We start from the raw sequence: 23,927 nt of genomic DNA on the forward strand, positions 1-23,927 counted from the left end.
GGGATAGCAGGGATGTTCTCTTCCCCTCTAGAAGAGCTTCACCAGTCCCCCTTCTTTAAAACTCTTTTCACCTCACCCAAAAGGTCCCTGCCATCTCCCTGGCATATGAGCAAGCAGAGAGTGACATAATGAAGAGACAGCCCAGGAACCCCAAGACAGACAAACTGGTGAATGAGAGGCTGATCAGCATGGCCTATGGCCAGATTGGTAAGCCACTGCCGCATGCTCTCCTTCCCCAGGGCTGAGCCCACCTCTGTTGGGGCAGGGTTGTGCTGGAGGGTGGGTTTGCTGGTCTCCCCCTGCTGGAGAGTGCAGTGTTTGGGGCCCATAAACCAGGATCTCAGGCTTTTGAAAAACCCATGAATTTAGGCAGTAGCACATGGGGTGGCTTGTGCAGTTTCATCCACTAACTTGCTTGTGCAGTAATTTTTGTCTAATTGCATAGCCTGGCAAATTAGCTGGCTGTCAACCAGTTCTCCTCTGGCTCAGGCTTGTTCGGCAGGAACATAGATCCCATTGTTAGCTTAATTAGGAGTAAAGGATTCTCTCCAGAATACTTCGAAAAGCACCACAGCATTAGAGTTGATTAAAGGAAAGTACAAAGACCTGCCATAGTGCACGTGCATAATTACAGCAGATTTCAGAGCTTCATAAGTGCAGCTTCCAGGCAACAGGAGGTGAGGCTTGAAGAGAGCACAATGGGAGTTTTATCTCATGTCCTTGAGGCAGGCTATCAGGCCTGCACAGCCAGGTGTAGAATACAGGTAATTCTGTAAGGTTGGATAAAGCTCTGGGCCTGTGGAGGGAAATGTACATCCAGCCACTGTCCAAAGAAAATCAAGTTAGTTGTAGAAGGGCATTTGCCTATAATTTTTTGGGGGGGCGGGTGGCGGGGAGTTGCCTAGGTTTTGCTTATAACGGACATGCACTTCCCTGGAAAATATTTGCCTGCCATCACCATGCTGCACAGCTTCACCTGGGGCTCTCCTTTTGTATTTCTTCAGGCATGATTCAGGCCCTTGGTGGCTTCTTCACCTATTTTGTGATCATGGCTGAAAACGGGTTCTGGCCATCTTCCTTGCTTGGGATCCGGGTCCAGTGGGACGACCGGTGGGTGAACGATGTGGAGGACGCCTACGGGCAGCAGTGGGTGAGTTTAAGCGCAAGTGCATCAGGGAGTGGGGAGCAAAGGCAAAAGACTTGTCCTTCCTCCCTTTTCTTGTGGCGATGCATAGATTCGGGCAGGGAAGCAGACACAGCAGCACGTTGGTACTAATGTCCCTCTCCTCCCCCATGCCAGACCTACGAGCAGAGGAAAATCGTGGAGTTCACGTGCCACACAGCTTTCTTTGTCAGTATCGTGGTGGTACAGTGGGCAGACTTGATCATCTGCAAGACCAGGAGGAACTCTGTCTTCCAGCAGGGCATGAAGTAAGGAGTGGGGATTGGAGGTGGAATCCACATTGTCCCATAGCTGATGGTCACTGCTGCTTACTGTTACTTTGTTCCCCTGCACCTCCCCCCCCCTTGCCTAGTACAGAGAAGTTAAGTGCGTCAGTAGACCCTGGATCCTTTTCTGTAACCAGAGGAAAGGCAAATCCTCTTCTCTAGTAGTAACTATGACACTTTGGGAAAACCAGCATCCAAAAAGAATCAATCCCAACTCCTGTACTTTTATTGTGAAGGGTGCCGTGAATGCAAGGGTGGGATAATGAAAAATAGCTTGGTACAAAGGGAGGGTGAAGCAACAGAGCTGTAGTTGCTGCCTAGAGGTCATTCAGGCTGAGAAGTCAGAGGTGACTGGTTGTGATATCAGCCAGTCACACTCTTCTGCATCCTTGGCTGCTGGATCCAGAGACCTTTTGTGTCATTGGCTGCCAAATCCATGTGCCTTGGCTTTGCCAGCCCCCACAAACATCCAGAGTTTAACCTTTTTGTTGGCCTTTCCACTGTGCATGTCCTAGTGGAAGCCTACCCCCTTCATGTGGAAATTGGCATGTTTACAGAGGGCAGATGAGGAAAGTGATCTTTTTACCTTTCTCTAGTGGTGGGGCATGGCCCTCTTTCTGGGTTCTCTTGAACATATGCTCAACCTTTTGCAGCAGTAAGATGTTGGCTGCTTGCTTTTACCTGTGGGAGAATGGGTGTTGTGTCTTGTGTATGTATGTTAATGTAGTTCTAGTAAGAGGTTAGATTCTGGATTTGTATGGACGGGTTTATATTGGGGATGATCCTGCCTTGGGGCAGGGGTTGGACTAGAGCAGAGGTTCCCAAATTTTTCTTATTGTGTTCCCTCTTCCAGATTTGCCAGCTGCCCATGTACTCTTACCAGCATACAGTTTATATTTTAACCCCTTCAATGCCCATTATTAATGGAAAATTAAATCCGCCCTTACACAATTTCTCCCACATACCGCCAAAGATGTCTTTTGTAGCCCCAGGATACACGCATCATGGTTTGGGGACCCCTGGACAAGATGACCTGTGGAGTCCTCATTTTCTCTGATTCTGTGACTTGGTGCTAACTCCCCTCTCTATCCTAGGAACAAGATCTTAATATTTGGTCTCTTTGAGGAGACTGCCCTGGCTGCTTTCCTCTCATACTGTCCCGGAATGGATGTTGCTCTGAGGATGTACCCCCTGAAGTAAGTCCTGTAGCTTTATGTTTCGAATCCTGCTTCTCCCAATAAGTGCTGTAGAGAATTGTGTGTTAAAAGGAGTATATACAGAGTAGATGAGATCTCTCCAGGAATTGGCATGAGCTCATCTAGCTTAATCCACTTCTGGAACTCCTTTCCTGGGCTAGAGAGGTGTAGAAAAATCTCAGTTGACCACATAGAGTCTACTTTCTCTGGTAGTTTATTTCTGCTAACCAGGAATCTACTTCCTCTGTTCCTAAGTGTGTGACAGATTATGGGGAACTGTTCAAGGCTGAGGGTTTTACTAAATACAAAGTTAGGCTGACATAGCTGAGCAGGGCTGTTCTTTGGTGCAGCTGCCAGGGTACTAGTATATTGTTTATTTACATTTTGGAAAGCAAATAACACCTTTGATGAAAAGCTAGCATTGTTCAACTTTTAAACACAGATCAGGCCTCCATTGTTCTTAAGACAGCAAAGAACTGGGTGGCTGCTGCTAAAAATGAAGTGCCTATTTACGCTTCTCCTGGAAACTGCATAGATAAAGGGATTCTCAGAGGAAAGGGTCTCCTGGTTCAAAGTGACTTGTGATTTGCATAGAATTTGGGGTGGACTGTGGTTGTGTTTTTCTCCTTAAACCACTGCCTAGTAATGGCCCTCCCACAGCGGTGCCAACTTTGCAGGGCTTACTTCGTGGCATACCTGCCCTGTCCCTGTGTGCCATTTGGCCCCCTTCTGCTCAATCTGTTGCTCTGCCATGTTGGCCTCCTGTGTTCCCTGCTGCCTCCCTGATCTGCCATGTGCCATATACAGAGGCTGTCTGTGCCACTTGTGGCATGCGCAACATGGGTTGACCACCCCAGCTTTGACTGAAGGTGGCAGGAAGTGAAGCGAGATGCCATATCTGAAATGGCAGGGTCAATGGAAAAGATGGAAAGATTCAAACTTGTTTGAAATAAACAGCCCCTTCTGCTCTCAGATGCCATGTGGTCTCTGTGGGGTAAAAATTAGGACCTTGGTTTTTCACCCACAAAAGGTGGCATCCCCAGCCTGCTGTGGAGGTGTTGCAAAGTCAGTACTAGCAAGGAGACTGGTACCAATAATATTCCGTGCAATTCTTGCATACTAATCTCCCCTGTAACTTGCATGTGCTGTGATCCTGTTCAGTGCAGCAAATCTTATCCAGGTATAAAGGTTGCCTTGGAAGTAAGTGCTCTTAGATTAATTTAGTAGGAGGAGCTGGCATTGAGGAGAACAAAGGTGCAGTGACGCACCTTTCCCTGGAAACTTCATCTGAAATTGGATTCATCTTTCAGTAGGAAAATTCCATGATAATTCCTGGTACTGCCACTTCTCAGTTCAGCAGAAGCCCTTGTGGGAGACCTGGCAGGCTTGGACTTGGCCCTCTTTCCATGATCTATTCTAATTTATACCCTAACCATGACACTTGAACACACTGCAGAAAGATTGCATGTTGTCTGCATTCTCACCTGGTGTCCTTCTTCCTCTGAACAGGCCAACCTGGTGGTTCTGCGCCTTCCCATACTCCCTCCTTATCTTTGTGTATGATGAAGTCAGAAAGTTCATCATCAGACACAACCCTGGTGGTAAGAACATGCTATTGATCTGTGTAATGTCTTGTGTGACGTGGTGCTAGTCTGGTTCTACAGGTCCCAAGCAGAACTCTAGTCCCCTTGTGCCATGTGCTTTGTATGATGTTCTAGTCTCTCGGGATGCCAGCACTGGAGGGAGTGGAGGGGAAAGCTCACCCTGCTCCCTACTGCTGCTATATCAGTTCAACTACCCTATAGTTTGGAGGGGCTGGCATATGGCAGAGGCTGATGCCTTGGAGTTCAAGCTGTTGCCCTCTCTGTCTTTAAAGTGAGATTTGTAGCAAAAACCTTCTGCATTCCTATCCATTCCTACCTCACAAATTCAAAACAGGAACAATTCCAGTTGAATGAATGGGGTTTAGGAATATCCCTGGAACCCAGCTTTTCTAATAACATACAGGTTTCCATGGCATTTGATGGGCTCATCTGAACTTGTCCTTTATTGCAGTTCAGGTCCCTTGAGTCCCCTGTTTTTGCTGCACCTTCCGGTTGCTGCCTCCTTCCCCATGAAAGGGCAATGGCTTTGGCTTCCCCATGAAAGGTATGCCAATAGCTGAGCATATTGGCATACTGATGTGCCCTGGGGCTGGCTGCTTCAGTCTGACCCTCTAAAACCTGAAATCCTAATATGAAGAGATTATGAAATACTCTGTATGCAAAAGATGGAGATGGGGAAGGGTGGGACAGAAGTGTTTGTTTTCCATGCTAGAAAAGAATGGTTCATGTTTGTTGAGTTCAAGGAAGTTAGTGGCATTTGAAAGCTGCAAGTCATCAAGTGTGTTGAAAGACGTACATTACAGCAGGATCACTTAATCTTTCCTTGACATCTGCGTGTGCTGTTGTATCTGAAGGGTGCAAGGGGCCACCTGCTGCCAGAGACTGATGGCAACTCTTTCTTCCTCCTTTTGTAGGTTGGGTGGAAAAGGAGACCTACTACTAAAATGCTACTGTCAAGACATTCCAAGCACCACGTCGCCCACCACCGCCCCCACCCCCTGCCCTGTGTGCGTACTTTGTCTTTGGAATGCAGCATTGTGCCCTGGTAGGAAGGAGCAGAAGGACAAGGGAGAGCATGAAGAAACATGGACTGGAGGGGGAACAGGGAAGGGAGTGTCTGACACATCAGTCCATGGGGATGAAAGAGCGATTAGTTTTTATGTGCCTTTGTTTTTGTAAAAGGAAAGAAACTAAAGATTTTATATTGGGATTTTTACAAATAAAGATGGATTGTACAGGATGGTTCTCATGCATGGTGCCTGTGTGGTGTAGAAATAGAGCTGTTGGCAACCACAGGGGGACAGACAGGTGGGTCTTGTGTAGTGCTAATGTTTGACCCCTAGGAGCCCAGCCTGTCAGTGTGTGCTAGGACCTCATCAGAAGAGTTGTGCTCTGCTCCTTCACTGCCAGTTGTTATGTCAATCAGGCGCTTAGCAAGAAGCCATATAGCTGCTAGGTGCCACTAGCTTCCCGTAGCTCCCAAAGCTTTCTTGTCTGTCCCATACAGCCAAGTTGCTTTGGCTGGGTTTTTAATTCAGAATATGAATGAAGCCTTTGTCAGGCAACACAGAGCTTAGTGACAGCAGGGACATCTAGCTCCCTGCCATGCTATGGCACCTCCCTGCTATGGAAGGTCCTGAACGAGGGGGGGAGGGGGTGTGGTAGGGGCTAAGCAGACTTTCTGCCTCCTGCTGAAACTTCTCAATCCCTCTGAAAAAGTGGGAGCCTTTTGGCTATTGCTATCAGAGGAGTAGCTACAGTGCTTTCAGCAGCTGACCTGGGTGGGGGATGTCACCCCTGTGAATCTGCCTGCAGTGATCAGCTAATGCACTGGCCTTGGCCCTTGTTTACACAAGGCATGGGGATGTACAGGAGGGAAACCTCCGTTTCAAGCAAACCATACTTTGCCACCCTATCCAGTTCCTGTTGTGGCCTCATAATGGGAAATGCAGGGCCGGAGGAGGGGGGAGGCCCATTCCATGTCTGTACTAGCAGTTCCACAATGGGCCTGAACTTGTCCAGTGGGTTGCACAATTCTTCAGGCTTTCAAAAAAAAAATTAGGTGCAGATTCCTGCCATGGATTAACCCTTCCAGACTAACACCTCCACCCAAATGTCAGCTCCTTCCTTCTGACCCAAAAATCCCTCATAAGCAAAATCTCCAAGGTGCTACCCCCACCCTCTTCCCCCTTGCTAGAATGCAGACTAGGGGTAGGGGAATCCAAACTGTAATGCCTAGAAGCTATATGACTTCTTGTTATGAGCCTGAATGACACCAGAATGCAGCCTTTATTGCAGGGCACTGTGTCCAGATGTGCTGTCAACCCTGCTTGTGCTTCAGTGGGTCTTGACCTCCCCCTTCTTGCCCCATGGCTACCTGATCATGCCAATTTAACCTGTATTTCTAGGCAATGAGCTCAAAGGGAAAGGAAGCCATCTGAGGCTGGAGAAGTGGTGCATGCCCAGGAAACTAAAGAACTCTTGAAGACCCTGGGAGGTTTAGTCAGGAGTTGCCATGTAATTGGATCACTTAATATCACCATTTGCTTCCCCTTTTCCTAGTGATGCTTGTCCCATTCCTGGTGTGAAATTTCTTCAAAAAGAACCAATACTGCAGCCAGTAAATCTGTGCTGTTGTGATTATGGACCAAAGGAGGAAAATCCCTTGAATGAAGTCACCTTTAAAGGGCCTTGACAATAGACCTTTCATTCTTGGTAAGGGCTGCTATAAAATCCTAGCTCTCTGGATGTTTCTGGACCAGCTTTTGGTTTCCCTGTGCTGTATTTTTAGCCTGGCATTTGTTAACATAATTATGAGCTGCTGGAAACTTAAAACATTCTGACGCTGAGCTGAAAAAGTAGAAGTATCTGAATTTTCATGGAATTGCAGGGTTGGAACAAGACATCAAGGGTCATCTAGTTAGTTCAACCCCCTGCACAGAGAGATGCAAGATGCACCATTCCTAAAACAGCTGAGACATGTGCCTCTTTTTCACTGAAGATCTATTGTTCTCAAGTGTATTTCTAAACCTGAGTGGTTACAGGCGCCAAGCAAACAAGCCCAAAATGTTATACTTCAGAGTTCAAAATGAGAGCAGCAGTGGTTACAGTAGTGGTAGGAATTTGGGGCTATATTAGGATAGCAAAACTGTGCATCCCTCAACAGGCAATCTTTGTAAGCAGATTGAGCTTTGAGCATTCAGTTTATCCAGCAGCTGGCTGTATTTATTCTTAAAGTCCCTATAAAAAATTCCCAGGAAAACTTGATAAGGCAAATTCTATTAATAAACACCATCTCTTGCAAAGGGCCTAGGCAATGGAAGGCTTTGGGTTATTTTTCATACCTTCCAAAATGTTCTTAATTTAAAATCCAAACTTGGCATGCTTGGCTTTTTGTGGTGCAAAGTTCCGTAATGCCTTGTCCAAGGTGTTTCTGTGCCCCTTCCACCTTTGCTCCAGCTAAAGGCTCTCTGGCTTCACATTCTAAACATGGCCTGACCATGAACTAATTCTACAAGGGGTAGGGCCCAGTTGATCCAGCCCACACAAGGCACCTTTCTAGGACAGAGCCTGTCTGTCTGCTCCATCACCGCAGGGGTTATTATGAGGCAGAGTTTTATTGGGACCTAGACCATTTCTGGTTTTGCATGTCAAATTTATTCAGGCAATGAATTGGCAGCTGTGGAGTTTGTACCAGTTCCTCCCAGTTATGGTTTACACTAGCTACATAATGTGTAGAGGTCTCCCACTGTAGAGCACATTGCAGTGGGGTCAGCTTAAGGTTGCAAAGGCAGTGTGATTAGTGAGGCGTGCACATAGGGCAAAAGATGCAATCTCTTGACTGCTGGAACATTAAAGGAATTTCTGATCACTGCCCTCTGGGTGCGCAGACAGTGAAGAGGATGGTAAAGTCACCCCATTAACAACACCCTGTTTGTCAAGAAGCTTCAAATGTCCTGAGCTGAGGGACAGTTTTTTAGGCTTTGACAGTTTATCCTAGTGCCAGCCAGCATCTCTTCAAGTCCTGACTGACCCTAACCAGTTCCCTATTTCCCCTCAACACTGGTTGCTGGAGACCCCTTCTTGGTCCACTGAGAATGTAATGTCAAGTTTATTACGGTGTACATTTTGAGACAATGCAATCCAGGAGGTGCCTCTGTCTCCTGTGGCAGCTTTGCCAAAACATTGACCAGAACAAGAGTCTTGTGGTGGTCTGCAGTGCTAAGAAGGCACAGTGGGCAACTCAATGCCATCTTGAGCTGTCATCAAACAAATAAGGGAAACCAGGCATGGTGTTCGTGTCAGTAGCATCTTGCCATCAGCGGCGTGAAAGGTAAGCTCTGTTTTAACCAGATTTTGGCTTATGACCAAGTCATAGCCTGGAACCAGCAGCTGCCCATATCTACCTGACACCACAGTCATCTGTTTAGGAACTGGAGCTGGTCCCCTAGTGTGCAGCCACCTCTGTTCTCCCCTTCCTTTTATTTCAAACCAACTTCCTAATAATTCCCTTGTGTTCCCTAGTTCTAGGATTTTGAGATGGTAAATAGTAAATCCCTGTTTACTTTCACTTCATTATTTTTACAGACTTCTATCATATCTTCCTTTAGTCATCTTTTTTCTAAGATGGAAAGGCCCAATTTGTTTAATCTTGCCTTGTACGGAAGCCTCTCCATGGCTGTGATCATTCTTATTGCCATTTTCTAGACCTGTTCTACATTTTCTTTCACTATCTTCTGGTGTTGCCTTTGGGAGTCAGGGAGAAGAACAGACCAAGATGCATGCTGCATCTACATGACAGACCTGTGTTCTGTGAGTGGTACACACACCAAAAAAAAAAAAAAAACCACTCTAAAAACTCATGAACCTCTGGAGGATGGAGAGCTAAGGAATTGTCTGAGTGCATGGGGCTGATAACTTGGCTTGTGGAATCTGCAGCCTGACCATGTTGCAGCTTACAGAGTAGATGGAAGAAAAAGATTCACTCACACAAGCTTATGTTACAACAGGCAGCTCCTTCCATGGGCTCCGTGCTGAACAGGGTTTCTTGGACACAATTCTGCAAGAGAATCAGTTAATGGTGCCCAAGCAGTAAGTGTATAAATATATGAGAGGGAATGACCACACACCTCTTAGCCACCTTTTTCATTTATTCCTTCTAATTGTCTAATAGGGTAACTGTAATCTTGCTCCCCTCCTTCACCAAGGCTCTGAAGTCTCTAGCTCAGCAAAGTCTAGCAAGAAAAGTAGACACAAGACCAGGCTTATGTGGCACAACATGAGGTTAGGTGGAACTAGCAGGAAGGTTGTGTCTGCCCAGATTAAACAGGCGCAAGACCTTGAGCATCGTCCGTCTGTGGAGCAAGCCAAAGAAGCAAAGCCAACTGCGCAAAGTTGGTTCCCCAGCACTGCCTGATGAATGTGAGAGCCTGCATGTGCATGACGTCCCCTTTTATACAAGTTATCCTCTTTAAATAAGGTTTTATTTGTTTCCAGCTCAAGGAATGGGAACATTCCAGGACATGCCAAGAATTCTCTGTTCTCAAGAGGTCACTCTGATGTGGGCATCATTTCGTTGTTTTAAAGAAACAAGTTCTTTCTTTGCAAAATATGTTGCTGTGCTTTCATCCAGCTGCCTGTGCAAGTACTTTGTAGTTACAGCCATGTTCAGCCCACTCAAGACAAGGGCTAGTTCTGGCTTTGATTTGGTGAAAAGGTGATGTGCTGGATCTCTGCTTGGAAGGCCATGTGTGTAGTATGTCATACAACTATCTTGTGCCCACACAAGCAGTTCACAAACCCTACTTTGCCCTTTTGGTTGCAATCCTTCAGGCAGTCTTCAGTTCAAGTCCAGCTAGAACCATCCAGTTTCTCCTCAACAAGGAGCTACAGGCATTGGCATTACATTGGTTCTGGGAGCCTTCTAGCACCTACACAAGAGACCAGGTGCTTCTAGTGTGAACAGCTTTTATTTTGCTGCAGCAAAACAAATAGGGACCCCCCTCCCACCAAGGTCTCCATGAGCAAGAGGTTACCAGCAGCCTGCGGACAAAAGAGAAATGGCTCTCTGATGGGGAAACTTCCATTACAAATAGACAGAAAATTATTTACAAATGGAAAGGAACAGTTGCAGTGACCTCTGCTCGTTGTTCTTCCCTGCCATGTGATTGGCTCAGAGTTGAACAGCAGGTTGGATGGGGCTGGGGCTGGGGCAGGGGCTCCTGGGCAAAGCTAGGAAAGAAGTGGAGGGGTAGGGATGTTGCAAGTCAGGATTGGAGAGACTCATCGGAACTGAACAGAGGCATCCGAGCTAGTGCCTGCTTGCCCTGTGCCTAGCTCTAGCCAATATTTTTAATGAATCCTTCATTTTCATGAGACTCGTGTTCACACCCGTTAGAGAGAAGACAAAAACAAATCTGGTCCTGGGATCTGCTCTGATGTGTCATTCTTAAGGTATGAAATATTTCCCTCTGGCCAGACGAAACTAGGTACAATGGCTTCTATTTTGCACCATGTTATTTCCTCCACTGAATCTGTTCCTTCATAAAAAGAAAAGGCGCCTCCTCCTCCAGTCTGTTAGGCTTCTAAAATAGCCACTTAACTACACTAGGGTGGGGATTAACACCAGCTGGGTGGCAAGGTGTATGGGAACACAGCAAAAGGAGGAGATATTTCCCATTATTTGCCATTTCCCGTGACCATTATTCTAATGCAATATTTACTCTATCTACAAGCCAATTTTTAAAAGAAAATCTCTAAATATCATTTTCTATCTATCCCCTCCTTGAAGGTCTTGCACCCTCACATCATAAATAGAGCACAATTAAGGGAATTATCTGCAATGTCACAGAACCAGAGGCTGGAAGGGACCTCGGGTGCCATCTAGTCCAATCCCTTATGTGGAAATGGGCTGCTCCTGACCTATCCCAGACAAGATGCCTGTCCAGCCTCATCTTCAAACCCACCAATGAAGGAGCTTCCATCACTTCCCTAGTCAGCTTCTTCCATTGTCCTGCTGTTCTCATCACTGAGGAAATATTTTTCTACTAACCATGCTCATTCACCATACAGAAGCCATACTGTGGTCTTCTGTGTCAGGAACCAAGGAACAACTACATGTACAAATAGCTACTTGTACCACTTTTGCATAGGTACCACTTTTGCGTAGGCCTCCCAGATTTCTGCTGTGAGTCAGCCCCATAAAACACCTCTGAGAAGACAATGGTTTAGTCCTGGTCCTAACTGGCTTGACCTGCCCCTGCTTAGGGAAATGCAATCGTCTTAGTTCTGCCAGTTCTATCTGAGCCAAATTGTCTGTAGTATCATAGCATCTGGCCTCCGAAAAGTCCGTTCATCACTCAAGGCAGCACACAGGTGCTCAGGTGACAAGCTGAGATATCAAAGTGTTGAATTTTCAGTCATAACAGGGCCAGAAAGACCCTGGTAATGGGAGGAGGTTAAAATTAAAGGCGAGCAGCCTTCTGTTCTGCACCTGGCTGATGTCCTGCCGGCTGCTGGAAGTGATGAATGGCCCAGCAAATTCTTGGTATCCTGTTCTCCCAGCTTGTGCCAGTTCAACCCTTATCAGATCTCTCCGTGGTGAATGATTTCTGTGCTGCATAATGCTGCCAAGATAGACTCATCTACAGAATAGACTCATAAACTTAAGCAATGGCCACTGGAGCAGAATGTTCCCAGCCTAGGACAGAGAGCAGGGTTTGGCTTTTTTCTTTGAACAATTTTCTTTTAACAAGCTTGTAGCCCTATGAGGTGCAACAAACATTTGAAGAGGAGGAAGCTCTGTGCGGGTCTCTCCAGTGCTCCACTCTATGCCCCATGTCTTGCTCTCTCTCAACACCCACAAATTTCCCTTTTATACTCTTGCCCCCTTGTTTTCCACTGTAGAGTTATAAACTGCAGGGGGTTTTACTTCTAGCTCTCGTCCTCTGTTGCACAGCCCTTTTCCTTGGATCGCTATTGCAGCAGCAGAACACCAGCCTCCATTGTCCCACTGCTTTACCCGGGAGAGGCTAGGGTGCTACACCTTGTAGGTATGTGACACAGTTGCTTGTGTAGTTTCAGTAATAAGTTAGATGAGGATTTATATGGGATGGCTTAGTCAGGGATGACCCTGGCTCAGGCAGGGGGTCGGACTAGATGACCGACTGAAGTCCCTTCTAGCCCAACTTCTCTATGCGTCTATGATTCCAACTCCAGTCTGAACCCTTGTTTCATAGTTTCCAGGGTCAGAAGGGACCCAAACAGATCATCATGTCCAACCCCCTGCCCTGTCCCCAGCAACGAATCTTTCCTCATCCTCATCCACCTTTCATCTGCTTCAGTCAAGCCAAAATGTTGGCCTCCACATGGAGGTAAATGGGTGACATTCTATGTTTGTGTTATACAAACATAGAAGTTAGAGTTGAGGACCTGTAGGTCCCTTGTGCCCTGTCTATCTAGAAATGTGCCAGCTGCCTCCTTTAGTTTCCCTTTTTCCTCAGCCCCACATGTTCCTGGCTTTCCTGTCTAATATTCAGACTAGGTGCCGGTAGTGAAAAGCACCTTGCCTGGATGGAGATTCCTGGCCGCAGGAAATCGAGCAGAGATGGCACCAACCCTATCTGCACTAGGATCCACCAGACCTTCCCTTCTAGCCTTTGGAAACAGCCAGCTCCCAAGAATTTATAACCAGCCTGCACTGTGACAGGCAGGGTTCAGTCATCTTGGCTGAGAGGAGACCAAGACTCCCTCGCTATCACAGAGAACAGAGCCATGTCCATTGCTGGAACATGAGTTCCCAGCAGCAGTGGCACCAAAGATGCTTCTTGGATTACATAGTGGAACTTGGCCCAACCCCAAGGCCATTTTGCTGTTCTTCTTCCTTCATGCCTGACAACCATATGAACCAGAGGCAAAGGGACCCTACTCTATTAAGTGCAAAACACCTCTGTTAAAGCACTGTTAAGGCAGCATCATGTTTGTACTCCAGAGCCAGGAGCTGCAAAAGCAAAAGCTTGAAGACACAACAGTATTGCTTCCCTTTCGTGCCTTTGGGGCACATGTCTTGGAGTAAGACTCTTTTGCTGTAAGAACCCCCACTAGGCTGCCCAAACCTTTCAAGAAACAAGGCTTTCTTGGTATGTCTTTTACTGGCCAAACTGTATAGCTGGAAGAGCTATTAGACAAGCTATCAGGCAGAAGTGCTCTTCTTCAGGTCTGGGTCTTTAGGTCTTTGCTCCAATTAAAGATATCACCAAAACCCCTTGCTTCTCACATATTTCCTGGGCCTTCCAGCTAAATACCACTCCAACTCTACCACACCTTTCAATGCGCACCTGTATCTATTCTAAGATAATCCCTGAGCCTTTAGTTAAAGGCAGTGGGATGCTACTTGGTCACCCAGCAGCAGACACAGCAAATAGCCCAGGGAGATTTTGTCTGAGTTCCCTGAGATCAGCTCTCTCAGCTGGCAGCTGTGGCAGCTCTAAAATTAAAATCTTATTAAGGCGCCACCAGCTACAACCTGCTCTAACTAGTCACAGGAGACAGGAGTCTGGTGGCTGGGAGGGAAATGGGAGTCCAGTTTCATTCTCCTGCCAAAATGTCCCATCCTGCACAAGATCCTCCATGACAGTGTCTCCTGCCAATGTGCTGAGTATTGGAGATCACAAATTGCAATGGCTGCCTTTGTGGTGCCCAGCAGCCACTTGGGACTTGTAAGTCCTTGCAGGAGAGCTTTTACTTTTGTTCTTGGTCTGGGTCTTGATGGCTGTGACCAAGATTGACACCTTGTCTGGCCTCTCTGTCTGGGAAACTTGGTTCTTAAATCACAACCCTCAATAGCACATCCCTCCTTCTAAACCAGAGCCTAGGAAGAAAAAAAACTGAATGAACTATACAATTACAAATAATTGCAGCTACCTTAAATGTAAGAATGATGTTTCTGAAGTGCCCTACCTGGCCACTTAGATTTAAAAGTCTGCCCTGGACCACTAGTTCTGCTGCTGTCTGGAAGGAGAATGCCATGCTGCTCCAGTTGCTTGCTTTCTGCATGCCTCCTGGGCACGATGGCAGGCACAGTGTCTTTCTCCCCTCCCTCCTGGGACTTGGAATACTTACAATCTATCAGCATGTCATGGTGAATGTCCATCTAGAGGGACATGATCTCATGAACACAGGGCTGCCTCTTGCAACATACCCTGCTGTTTTTCACCTATGTTTCTCATCATAGAGATGAAGACAATCATTTCCATGAGGCTTTAACTAGTCCCAGAACTGCAGACCAGATTGGTTTTCTTGGTTCGCCTCATCTACACCTTTGTACTACTGCAAATCTCCAGTGACTGTAACAGCCGGTTCCAAGTGCAAACATTTTCTGCTTCCAAGTTTCCATTGAACACAGTGCCAGCAGGTGACCACCCATGCTTCATTAGTACATTAACAAGCAATGTTAAACATGTACCACAGTTGGAGCCTGCAAACTTTTTTGGTAGGTGTTTTATTATTTTGTCATCATTTTCCATCATCCATTTGAATTGGTAATAATAGGGACTACCCAGGAATGGATGTAGGATTCTGAAAAGCAAAGGGTACAGATGGCGTGGTGCATCATCAAGTATAATGCAATGCATATTTTTCTCCAGTTAAAAAGTTGGCTATATTGTACATTAACTATATTAACTATTAATTATATTTATATTAATTTAATTATTATATCAATGGTATAATTGTTATATTAACTCTTAATTATAAAAGTGCCCAAGGTATTTTCTATTTCATGTACTGTACAAGATGTTGATATAGCAAAATTCAGAGCATGAGATGCACAAGGAGCATCTACATGAGATGCTGACTGCTCAGTAACTGAAAAATACTGCACAGTAACGCATCACAGCACTGACAGTGCTAATACTCTACTGCACAGTATTATTAGGCTACTATGCAGCAGCATCACCTAAAAGAGGTTCACCAGTGCTACTGCACAGTTGATTACTGCACATTTATGTCATACTTGCTAATACAAAATAAATGTGCAGTAGTGTCTTGTGTAGAGAAGCCCACTATGACTATACACAGCTTTTGGAAAAGCAGATTGTACATGAGTCTGTACACTGTTTATGTGGCTAGACATGTTGGTGGCTCCATCATAATCTTGTCCTGTCAATTTTGTCACACCTAGACCATTTTTTCTTACATCCAAAATAGTTTTTGCCAAACAGGTACAAGTCAACTTGTAAATGGTAAAAAACCCAAGAAAACTTCACAAGCTATAACTGGATCTGCTTTGACATGCCATGTGCCAACAAACATTTGTTTGGCATTTGAAATGTCTGTAAATAAAACTGGCTGATTTATTTAATTTACTAGCTTGCTTCTGAATGGTTCTATCATTTCCTTCTGAAAGCTTTTGTTAATGTGCTTTGTATTTTGGGGCACATTTAGTAAGTGTTCACGCAAAGTCACATCACTAGCTTGGCAACAGAAGTGAAAAAGTGATCAGAAAATAGCTTCAGATTTACTCATATTATTCAAATCTAGTTTACTATCATCGTTCTGCCCTCAAAGTGGCAAACCTTTTTTTCTTACCTTCAAACAATGCAGTCTCAATGACAAGTGCATGTTCCTTTCAGTTTTTGTCTACTTGTACACACCTTCCTTTGTTCATTGTATATGTGAGTTTTTTATCTTTATTTTCATACCATTTGCAGAAGCTTTGTGCTTTCAAATAGGCAGTTACATGAAACTTTTTTGGCAATATGATTTTTCAATCCTGTCTTAGTCTTTTGACAATTTAAGTATAGCTTTGAGTATGACACAGCTAGAGCAAAAAAAAGCCAGTCAACAGTAGTGTGAAATTGGAGAAGATTTACCAGAAGTAGCTACCAGACAGAAAGATTGCAGAAGGAAGTTCATTAGTAGAAAATCAAGACCGTTAAAAAAAGGGAGAAAGTGGTTAATAACTCTGGAGTAAAGAGAGATGATCAGCAATCAGGTAGATTACAATAAACTATGAAGTCAGTTGATTCCCTCAGAAGTGCCTGAATAGAAACGCTACTTCTGCTACCAGGCACTTAGGGTGCCTATACACAAGCATGGAGGCTGTTCCAACACAGTATACATTCAGTGTGTCAGAGGAGACTCAATTAACTGAGTCTGCTGGAGCATGGCAATTACTGCACTCCAGCAGCTGCACTCCTGCGGCTCATGTATCACCATCCCTGCACTTCAAAATGGCACTGAGGGCACTTTATCTAAAGCTTCTTAAGAAGACAGTGGAGGGGCTGCAGACTGGCACACTCCATGTATGCATGTACATGGGTCCCCCTCTGGCTGCAAGATGGGAGAGGTATCTGGAAAGTCTCTAAAGCATGACAGGTACAAACCCATGCTAAGGACTCCATGCAGGATACTAAGCTAGATGGACCATTGCTCAGACCCAGTAAGGGACTTACATTCTTAAACATTTGGTTTTGGACTTTATTCTGCTGCTTTTCTGTCAGATGCACTAGAGAGCAACCTCAAATCTCACTCAGGTTTGCATTCAGTTTGCATAGCTGGAAAAACAATCTCTGCAGTGCAGGGGACGTAATTGTCAACTCCCATCTGGCAATGATGATACAAGGTTTATGGTTGTTTTCAGGAAACACAAAGAGAGACAGAAAATCTTTTACACCCATAAACTAAGGCCAGAACTGCCATCTTTTCTGGAGCACACTAATGTCATAACTCACTGGATCCTAGCCATGACTACTGCTGTAAGAGGATCAAACCAACACTTCTACTGGAAATGTTCATGGACCGTGGCTATGGTAGTAAATTATGCTTTTATTACCATAGCCTGGAGGACTCTTCACGGACTCCTTCAATTTCTCAAGCCGTGGATTAAGTTTGGCATCTTTGTAATGCAGAAGTTGTCAGCACAGCTGTTCCTACATGGATCACTATTTTTTGTCTCTGAGGGTAGGTATGTTGATGATGGTCTCAGCCTTAATGCACCTTGTTATGTAGGCTTCTCTCCCAGGTATGCTATTCCATTATACAAAATTTGACATGTTTGTTTAGCTGTAGTCTGATGTCTCGAGCTCTTTCCAAGGCTGTTCAGAGCCTCAGGCTATGCTTTTTTACTGTTTCCCCCCCAGATCAAATCATCACCATCTATCTCAATGTTGGTACCATCAAATGTTTGTCATGTTGTCTGGGGAACACCTTGGGGCTTATATATAACCCCAGTGACACTGTGTCTCCCAAGGGGTGCTGAATGTGTGCAAACATGTCCTTAGAAAAACAGTGCATTTATTAAAACTCTGCTGCTACATCTGACTCAGAAAAATGTTTGGAGTGAGCCACATCCCCTAGTATTTTTCCCTTAGTTAAGTAGTAGACAGGTTCCCTTTTTACTCATGTTCTCAGTTTTCTTGTACACATAAGCACAGGACTCTATCTTGTTTTTTTTTTCTATAGTAACCAGTGATTGTACCCACTTCGCTTCTTCTGTGATACCCAGAGTAAAGGTCCTCTCCAGTGCCTCCTTTAAGGTGATGGGAACTTTTTGAGGTGTGAGTGGGTTCTTTCAGCAGGATCCTATTAAGAACTTCCCTATTCCAGCAATTTCTTCCTCAGTTGTTTTTGGCCTCTTCTCCATTAAGTGTGCTTTTTTGATGAACCCAGTAGGATAACACCCTTTAAACTGCAACATTTAAGTCTTCCCTGATACAATTACAAATCCTGTCATTTCCAAGTTGCTATTTTCCTATACATTCAGTTCAGATATTGCTTTTGTAGGAATGAACTCACCCCTGTGAATCCCGAGTTTCACTGCTTTGCCTTCCACTAGTTATGATTTTTCTTTTCCAATTGCTAACAGTAGTTTCAACAACGCACTGACTTGTGCACCACTAACTGGCTAACCATTTTGTATTCTGGTGCTGTCCATTGCTTCTGAGAAGAACTCCTCTAAGCTAATGGTATTGTTATCATCTTCTTTGTCCATGCTAAGCACTTTCTGCTGGCACTTGGAAACTCCTGAAAAGTGATGCAGTTCCATGCATTTCTAGCATCTTCTTGTATATGCCAGCCATTGTCTTGGCTTCTGCTGGATGCTACCACCAGGCACTGTTTCTGCTTGGTTCTGCACAAGTTTCTGCCTCAGCTGTCTCTTCATGTTGTCTCTTCACCCACTTCATGGACACGATTCTCCATCTTGTCCACATGTGGCAGAGGAATCTCACCATTAGCTTTATATTTGACTGGGTAACTTGCCATGGTTGGCAAAATTCTAGCTGCTTTACCAAGTGTTAATTCTGGCTCCCACATTAGTCTCTAGAGCTTTTCCTTCCAGATCTACTCTTTTATCAGGGACTCACTCAAGCCCCCAGAGCTGGCTCAGATCAGTCACAAGCGTATCTATAGTTTCACCTTCATTGTGTCTCTCCAAAGTTTCATTTTTATGTGGAAGCACAGTACTTCTCAAATTTCTCTACTACAGTTTCATACTTAGCCTCCTCTCCCAGAGCTAAATGAGTATTAAATCTACCAAGCAGTTCTGAGCCAGCCACAGTCAGAAATAAGGCCACCTTCTGAATGCCTTTTTTGCCTGAAATCTATTGCTAATTCTTGCTTGAACTCCCTCCTGTTGTCCTCCATGTTTCCAAAGAGTTTTGGCTCTGATGGGCCTTTTAACTGCTCCATTCTTCCACTCAGGATATTATCTCAATTCTTCCTCTCCATACTGTGCAACATTCAGTGATCACTCAGCACCGAAGGCACTTGCAAAACAGCTTCATACTTCTGTATCCACCTCTGACTGACTGTACCTGTTCAGTGCTTTTTAGCAACCTCCCAGACTATCCCCAGTATCACCCTGCTTTCCACAGGTCAGTCCTCTGGGACCAGTGTCAGCCACTGCCTCTTCCAGAGAGAGAGCTGTCCTGCACCTGCATTATTACTGCCTAGAACAGTTATGCAGACAGGCCATGGACAGAGATAAAACAGAGCTAGGCTGGGTGCTTTCTTCCTGACCACGTAAAAACAGCCAGGTGTAAGAGAAACCAGGTCAACACAGCTTTAGAGAGCAGCCTTCACAATCTGGGCCTAAATACTGCAGCACAAGGCAAAGGAGAGGGGATTTTTTTGCAGTGGACTGGACTGTTGCTTCCAGATAACTTGATTGTATTTCTGCGGATGCCAGATGGGGATGTGTTATTTTGGCTTCAAGAGTAATGCAATCATCCTGCCAGCTACACTCAGAGGGACATTGGGAGCAGCACTGTCATACTTTGAACAAACCTAATGGCAAGTGTTCCTGTCAGTGGATGGTAAAAGCACCCACCTTGCTTGTGTGCAAGGAAAGAAGACATGTCAAACCAATTGCTTGTGCAAATATTGTCTATGTGGGAAAGGAGTTCAGTTCAGAATATTTGTTCTGCAGTAGGAGTGTTCATGCAGGGAGCTATTACAAAATACCCTTTGCCCTTTAGATATACCCCCTAGATTATGCCATGATAATCTCCCTACATAAACACACCCTAAAACAGACACCAGGGCTGGCAGTTTTCTGCCAGCTCCTGAATTCACAGAATCATATAGTCATAGAAAATGAGGTTTGGAAGGGACCTCGGGGTCATCTAGGCCAAACCCCTGCTCAAAGCAGAACCAACCCCAACTACATCATCCCAGCCAAGGCTTTGTTTAGGCACATCTTAGAAATGTTCACCACCTCTCTGGGTAACCTATTCCTGCATTTTACTACCCTCCTAGTGAGAAGGTTTTTCCTAATATCTATCCTAGACTTCCCTTACTGCAACTTGGTGCAGTTAAATCTTCTGGAAGTGCCCAATGCAGAGCTATCTGCCTATGTCTACAGAAAGACAACATGAACCAAGAACAGAGTGGGCATGTCTACACATGCATTTACTGTGCAATAACTTACTGCTCAGTAAGTAATTTTTAGGCTGGCATCTACATGTGTAGGCGTTACACCGCAGAAACGCTTGTGTGGACCAAACTGGGAATAAAGTTAGTCCCAAGTCAGCTCACACACACAGTGTTACTGTGCAGTAACATGTCTACACAAGTGTTACTGAGCAGTAACTAGTTTGGTGTAAATTTGCTACTTGCATCATGCAGGTAGAAAATTTACGCCCAAGTCAGAGTAAGTTGCCATAGTTACTGCACAGTATGGGTGTGCACATGAAGATGCATGTCCATACTACTCAGTAATTTTCATTTACTGCACAGTAACCTAAATTACTGCACAGTAAGTGTGCATGTGTAGATGTGCCCAGTAAGAAGCAGGAGCTACTCCCTTCTGTCTTGGGGGTTGCTGTCTCTCAAGGCTAGCAGTGACTTTTAAGGTGAACACTGTTTCTCTGCTGGGGATTTTAGGAGAAACACCCTGAGGAGATGGGCAGTGCTCTCTGCTGCTTCTGGCCTCTACCCTGTGAAGAGGGAATTGTGGGGAGCAAGACAGGAGAAAGAGTGTGTGTGTGTGTGTGTGTGTGTGTGTGTGCGCGTGCACGCGCGCGCGTACGTGCATGTACACAGAGAGGAAGAAAGAAGATGCGTCTAGGGCAAAATGGGGGAAGCAGAAGAAAACAAAAGCCCAGCACAAACATCTCATCCATTGAACAGGGCACAAATGCGGCATCTCGGCTGCCATTTGACGAACTTATGGTATCACTAAATCCCATGCCCACCTAGGGGGAAGAAACCCTGCAACTGTGCATTGTGATGGTGAAGGAGGAAACAAGGGCAGCTGATTCTGGTTGGAGCTGTATTACCCCAGCCCTCACAGACAGGCCATTGTTCCTGTGGCACTGACAAAGCGCTCTGTTCTCTCCTTACCTCTGTCAGGCTGTTCATTGACATGCTGCAGCAGTACATTTTTCAAGAATAAATCAATTATGGATCAGATGACTCTGCCTTTTCCCCTCCAGCTGCCCTGCCCCCATCCCACCTCCCAGCCCCCAGAAGCACACTTGCACTGTGTTGGAGAGTAATGGATACCAGCTCTGACCTCCCCAGAGAGCAAGAGGCTAGGGCGTATCTTGTTATCGCTAAGCCAGGCTGCTCTTTGCTTGGAGCCCATTGTTACCAAGTTACAACCAGAGGCAGGCTGCAACTGCTGGGCTGACACTCTATCCCCTATAGGGGTTTGGCTCACTAACACAGACACAAGGTGATGTCTTCATTGTTTATTCAGTTTCTTCCACGGTGCCCAATGCCAGGCCCACCACCGTCCAAACGGGGGCATTTGCTGTGCCAGGAGGGGGGAAATTCCCACAGATTCCTGCTGAAGTGCCCTCATGAGAAAATCATCACCTTCCCAGGATGGCAGGAGGGGAAGCAGTTCTGTCAAGCCTTTAGAACAGGGATGGGTAAAATACAGCCCATGGGCCAGATCTGGCCCACCAAGGGATTTTATGCAGCCTGTGACAGGTCCCTCAGCCCTGCCTGGCCCTGGCGTGGGAGGCAGCCTGGGCCGTGGTACATGTGGCTGATCCTGCTGACCTGGGCATAGGCAGCTGGACTCTGCTTCTCAGCAGCCCCCCCATGGTGGTAGCTCCTTCTGGCAGCTGCTGCCAGTATTGCTGCTACTGCCAGACCTGGCCCTGCTGCCCAGGCACCCTGGCCCATCTGTCCCACACTTACTGGATGGATTGGGTGGGTGAGGTCTCCATGAAGACCGGCTGGGACCCCCATAGGCAGGACATGCTGAACTGGGTAGATAGGATGGGGCCATGGACGGGCAGAGAGAGAGGCGTCTGGGAGCAGGACAGGTGGGCAGTGCTGGGGCTGGGGCCAGGATTATGGGATGGGATCATGGGACAGTGATAGCATGGGGCTGGGGCCCAAGGCAGAGTCATGATCCCCTGCCCACAAGTCCCTGTGATGGGCGCAGGTTCTGTGGGCAGGGGCATGCTGGGGTTGGATCACGGCTCTGCTTCAGTCTCTGACCTTATGTTGTCACCGCCCTGTGATCCCCTCCCATGATTGCAGCCCCGGCCACCTGTCCCGCTTCCAGATGCCACTCGCCACTCGCCCACAGCCCCATCCCATCCACCTGGCCACTCACTCCCTGCCCATGTGGGCCCTGGGCCAGTCTCCATGGAGACCCTGAGGCTGCGATTAGGATTGCTGGACAGTGACAGTGCAGGGCCAGGCCCCAGGACAGAGGCACTTAAGGAGTTTTCGGGAGCTGTTGTGGGCTGAGTGGGTTGGTGGAGGGGAAGCGGATGTGCTGATCCAGGCCATAACAGCTTACCAAAACTCCTTAAGTGTCCCTCTGGCCCAAACACCTGTCCACCTGTGCTTTAGGGGGATGTGTGCATGACAGTGCATAGGGAAGACCCAAGAGGATGAAGCCATAAGACCCTCCCTCACAGAAGTGGCCATTGCCTTGGCTTTACCGTACATACATTTTCAAACCACTGCAGACATTTTGCTTAATACTGCACATGCTTCCATTCCATCTCCCAGCCACTGAGAAGACAATTCGTGGCTCATCTTCCCCAGGGGACAGCAGTCTCCTGCCCAAAAGTGAGTCTGGCCCACCTGCTCCTGCAGCTCTGGGAGGGTGCCATAGCAACACAGCCCAAAACTAGAGCCATCCCTGAGAGTCCTTCATTTCCTTATGGCTTACAGCTTAGATTTCGCTTCCTTTCACAGGGAGTCCTGCCACACTCCATTGTCAACACATAAGTGCAAACGGGGAGCTGCTGATTGTTTGCAAAGAGCTGAGAGGAATGTTTTTGTCAGAAAACACAATCGCAGGACAGGGGAGGTAATGTTATCGGCTGCACCATGGAAACCTTGCTGGGATCTCAGCAAGACCTTGGCAAGAGAGTTTGCTGCCTGATGAAGAGAAGCAGCTAATGACCTTGTCCTTAAACAGATGCATCAGGCAGCCCACAAGCACAGAAACAAAAGCATATGTGTGCAGTCAGGAACCCAGAGGGACTTGTATAAGAGCCACACACATATACAGAGAGGCAGGCCACACATACAAAGTGAGTGTGCTCTGGAGGTTTGTGCACATGGACCAATACACCCACCTGTGATTCTAGTCCACCTTGCTCGAATTCCTGAGAAACAGTGCAAAATGTAGAGATTCCTCCTCCTCCTTCTTCACTGCTTTTCTAAGACTCAGTCTTAAGGGTAAGGTCATGGTGTGTTACAAAAGCAGATGCATTAATGGATTTTAATAGGGTGCAACAGATGAACACTTAGCTGCCCAAGTCCATTTAGATGCTGAACAAATGGAATATGATTTGGCCTACAGAGATACAGGCACTTATGCCAATATCCATCCATACACTGAGACAATCCATCCCTATCTACATACGAACACATGTGCCCTGTAGACTTATAGTAATCTCAGTCCTCCTGGTTCTGTCATTGTCCCAGGGTGGAATTTTATGGATCCAGCTCCATCTGTCCACTATGAGGCAGTCATTTCAGCTTATCCCTTCCTGGAAGACAGTGGGGCTTGTCAGCACCTGTCAGTAGCAGATGATGATGAAGTGAGTGTTGCCACACTTATGTCAGAAATATGAGGGCCAGAAAGCCAGCCAGCAACAAGTAGAATGGTCATTGTCAGTAAGATCTTGGGCACCCAAAAGAGGGATATAAGGGCCTTCATAGATGATGTGGTTGGCCATCTAAACTTGAGCACCAAAGC

At 46.2% G+C, this 23,927-nt stretch overlaps 1 protein-coding gene across 1 annotated transcript in view; it reads left to right on the forward strand.

Annotated features, from left to right (window-relative positions):
* Window positions 1–5,489, forward strand: part of ATP1A1 (ATPase Na+/K+ transporting subunit alpha 1) — a 39,918-nt gene extending 34,429 nt beyond the window's left edge. Inside the window, exons 18-23 of the mRNA XM_090056908.1 lie at window positions 84–207; window positions 1,005–1,150; window positions 1,301–1,431; window positions 2,544–2,645; window positions 4,155–4,246; window positions 5,164–5,489. Coding sequence (XP_089913034.1) covers window positions 84–207; window positions 1,005–1,150; window positions 1,301–1,431; window positions 2,544–2,645; window positions 4,155–4,246; window positions 5,164–5,192 — 624 coding nt within the window. The 3' untranslated portion in view covers window positions 5,193–5,489. The remainder of the gene's footprint in view (window positions 1–83; window positions 208–1,004; window positions 1,151–1,300; window positions 1,432–2,543; window positions 2,646–4,154; window positions 4,247–5,163) is intronic.
* The last annotated feature ends 18,438 nt before the right edge of the window (window positions 5,490–23,927 follow it).

The sequence above is a fragment of the Crocodylus siamensis genome, chromosome 1, assembly GCF_052110815.1.
Source record: "Crocodylus siamensis isolate JL-2025a chromosome 1, ASM5211081v1, whole genome shotgun sequence".
Classification (NCBI taxonomy): Eukaryota; Metazoa; Chordata; order Crocodylia; family Crocodylidae; genus Crocodylus; species Crocodylus siamensis.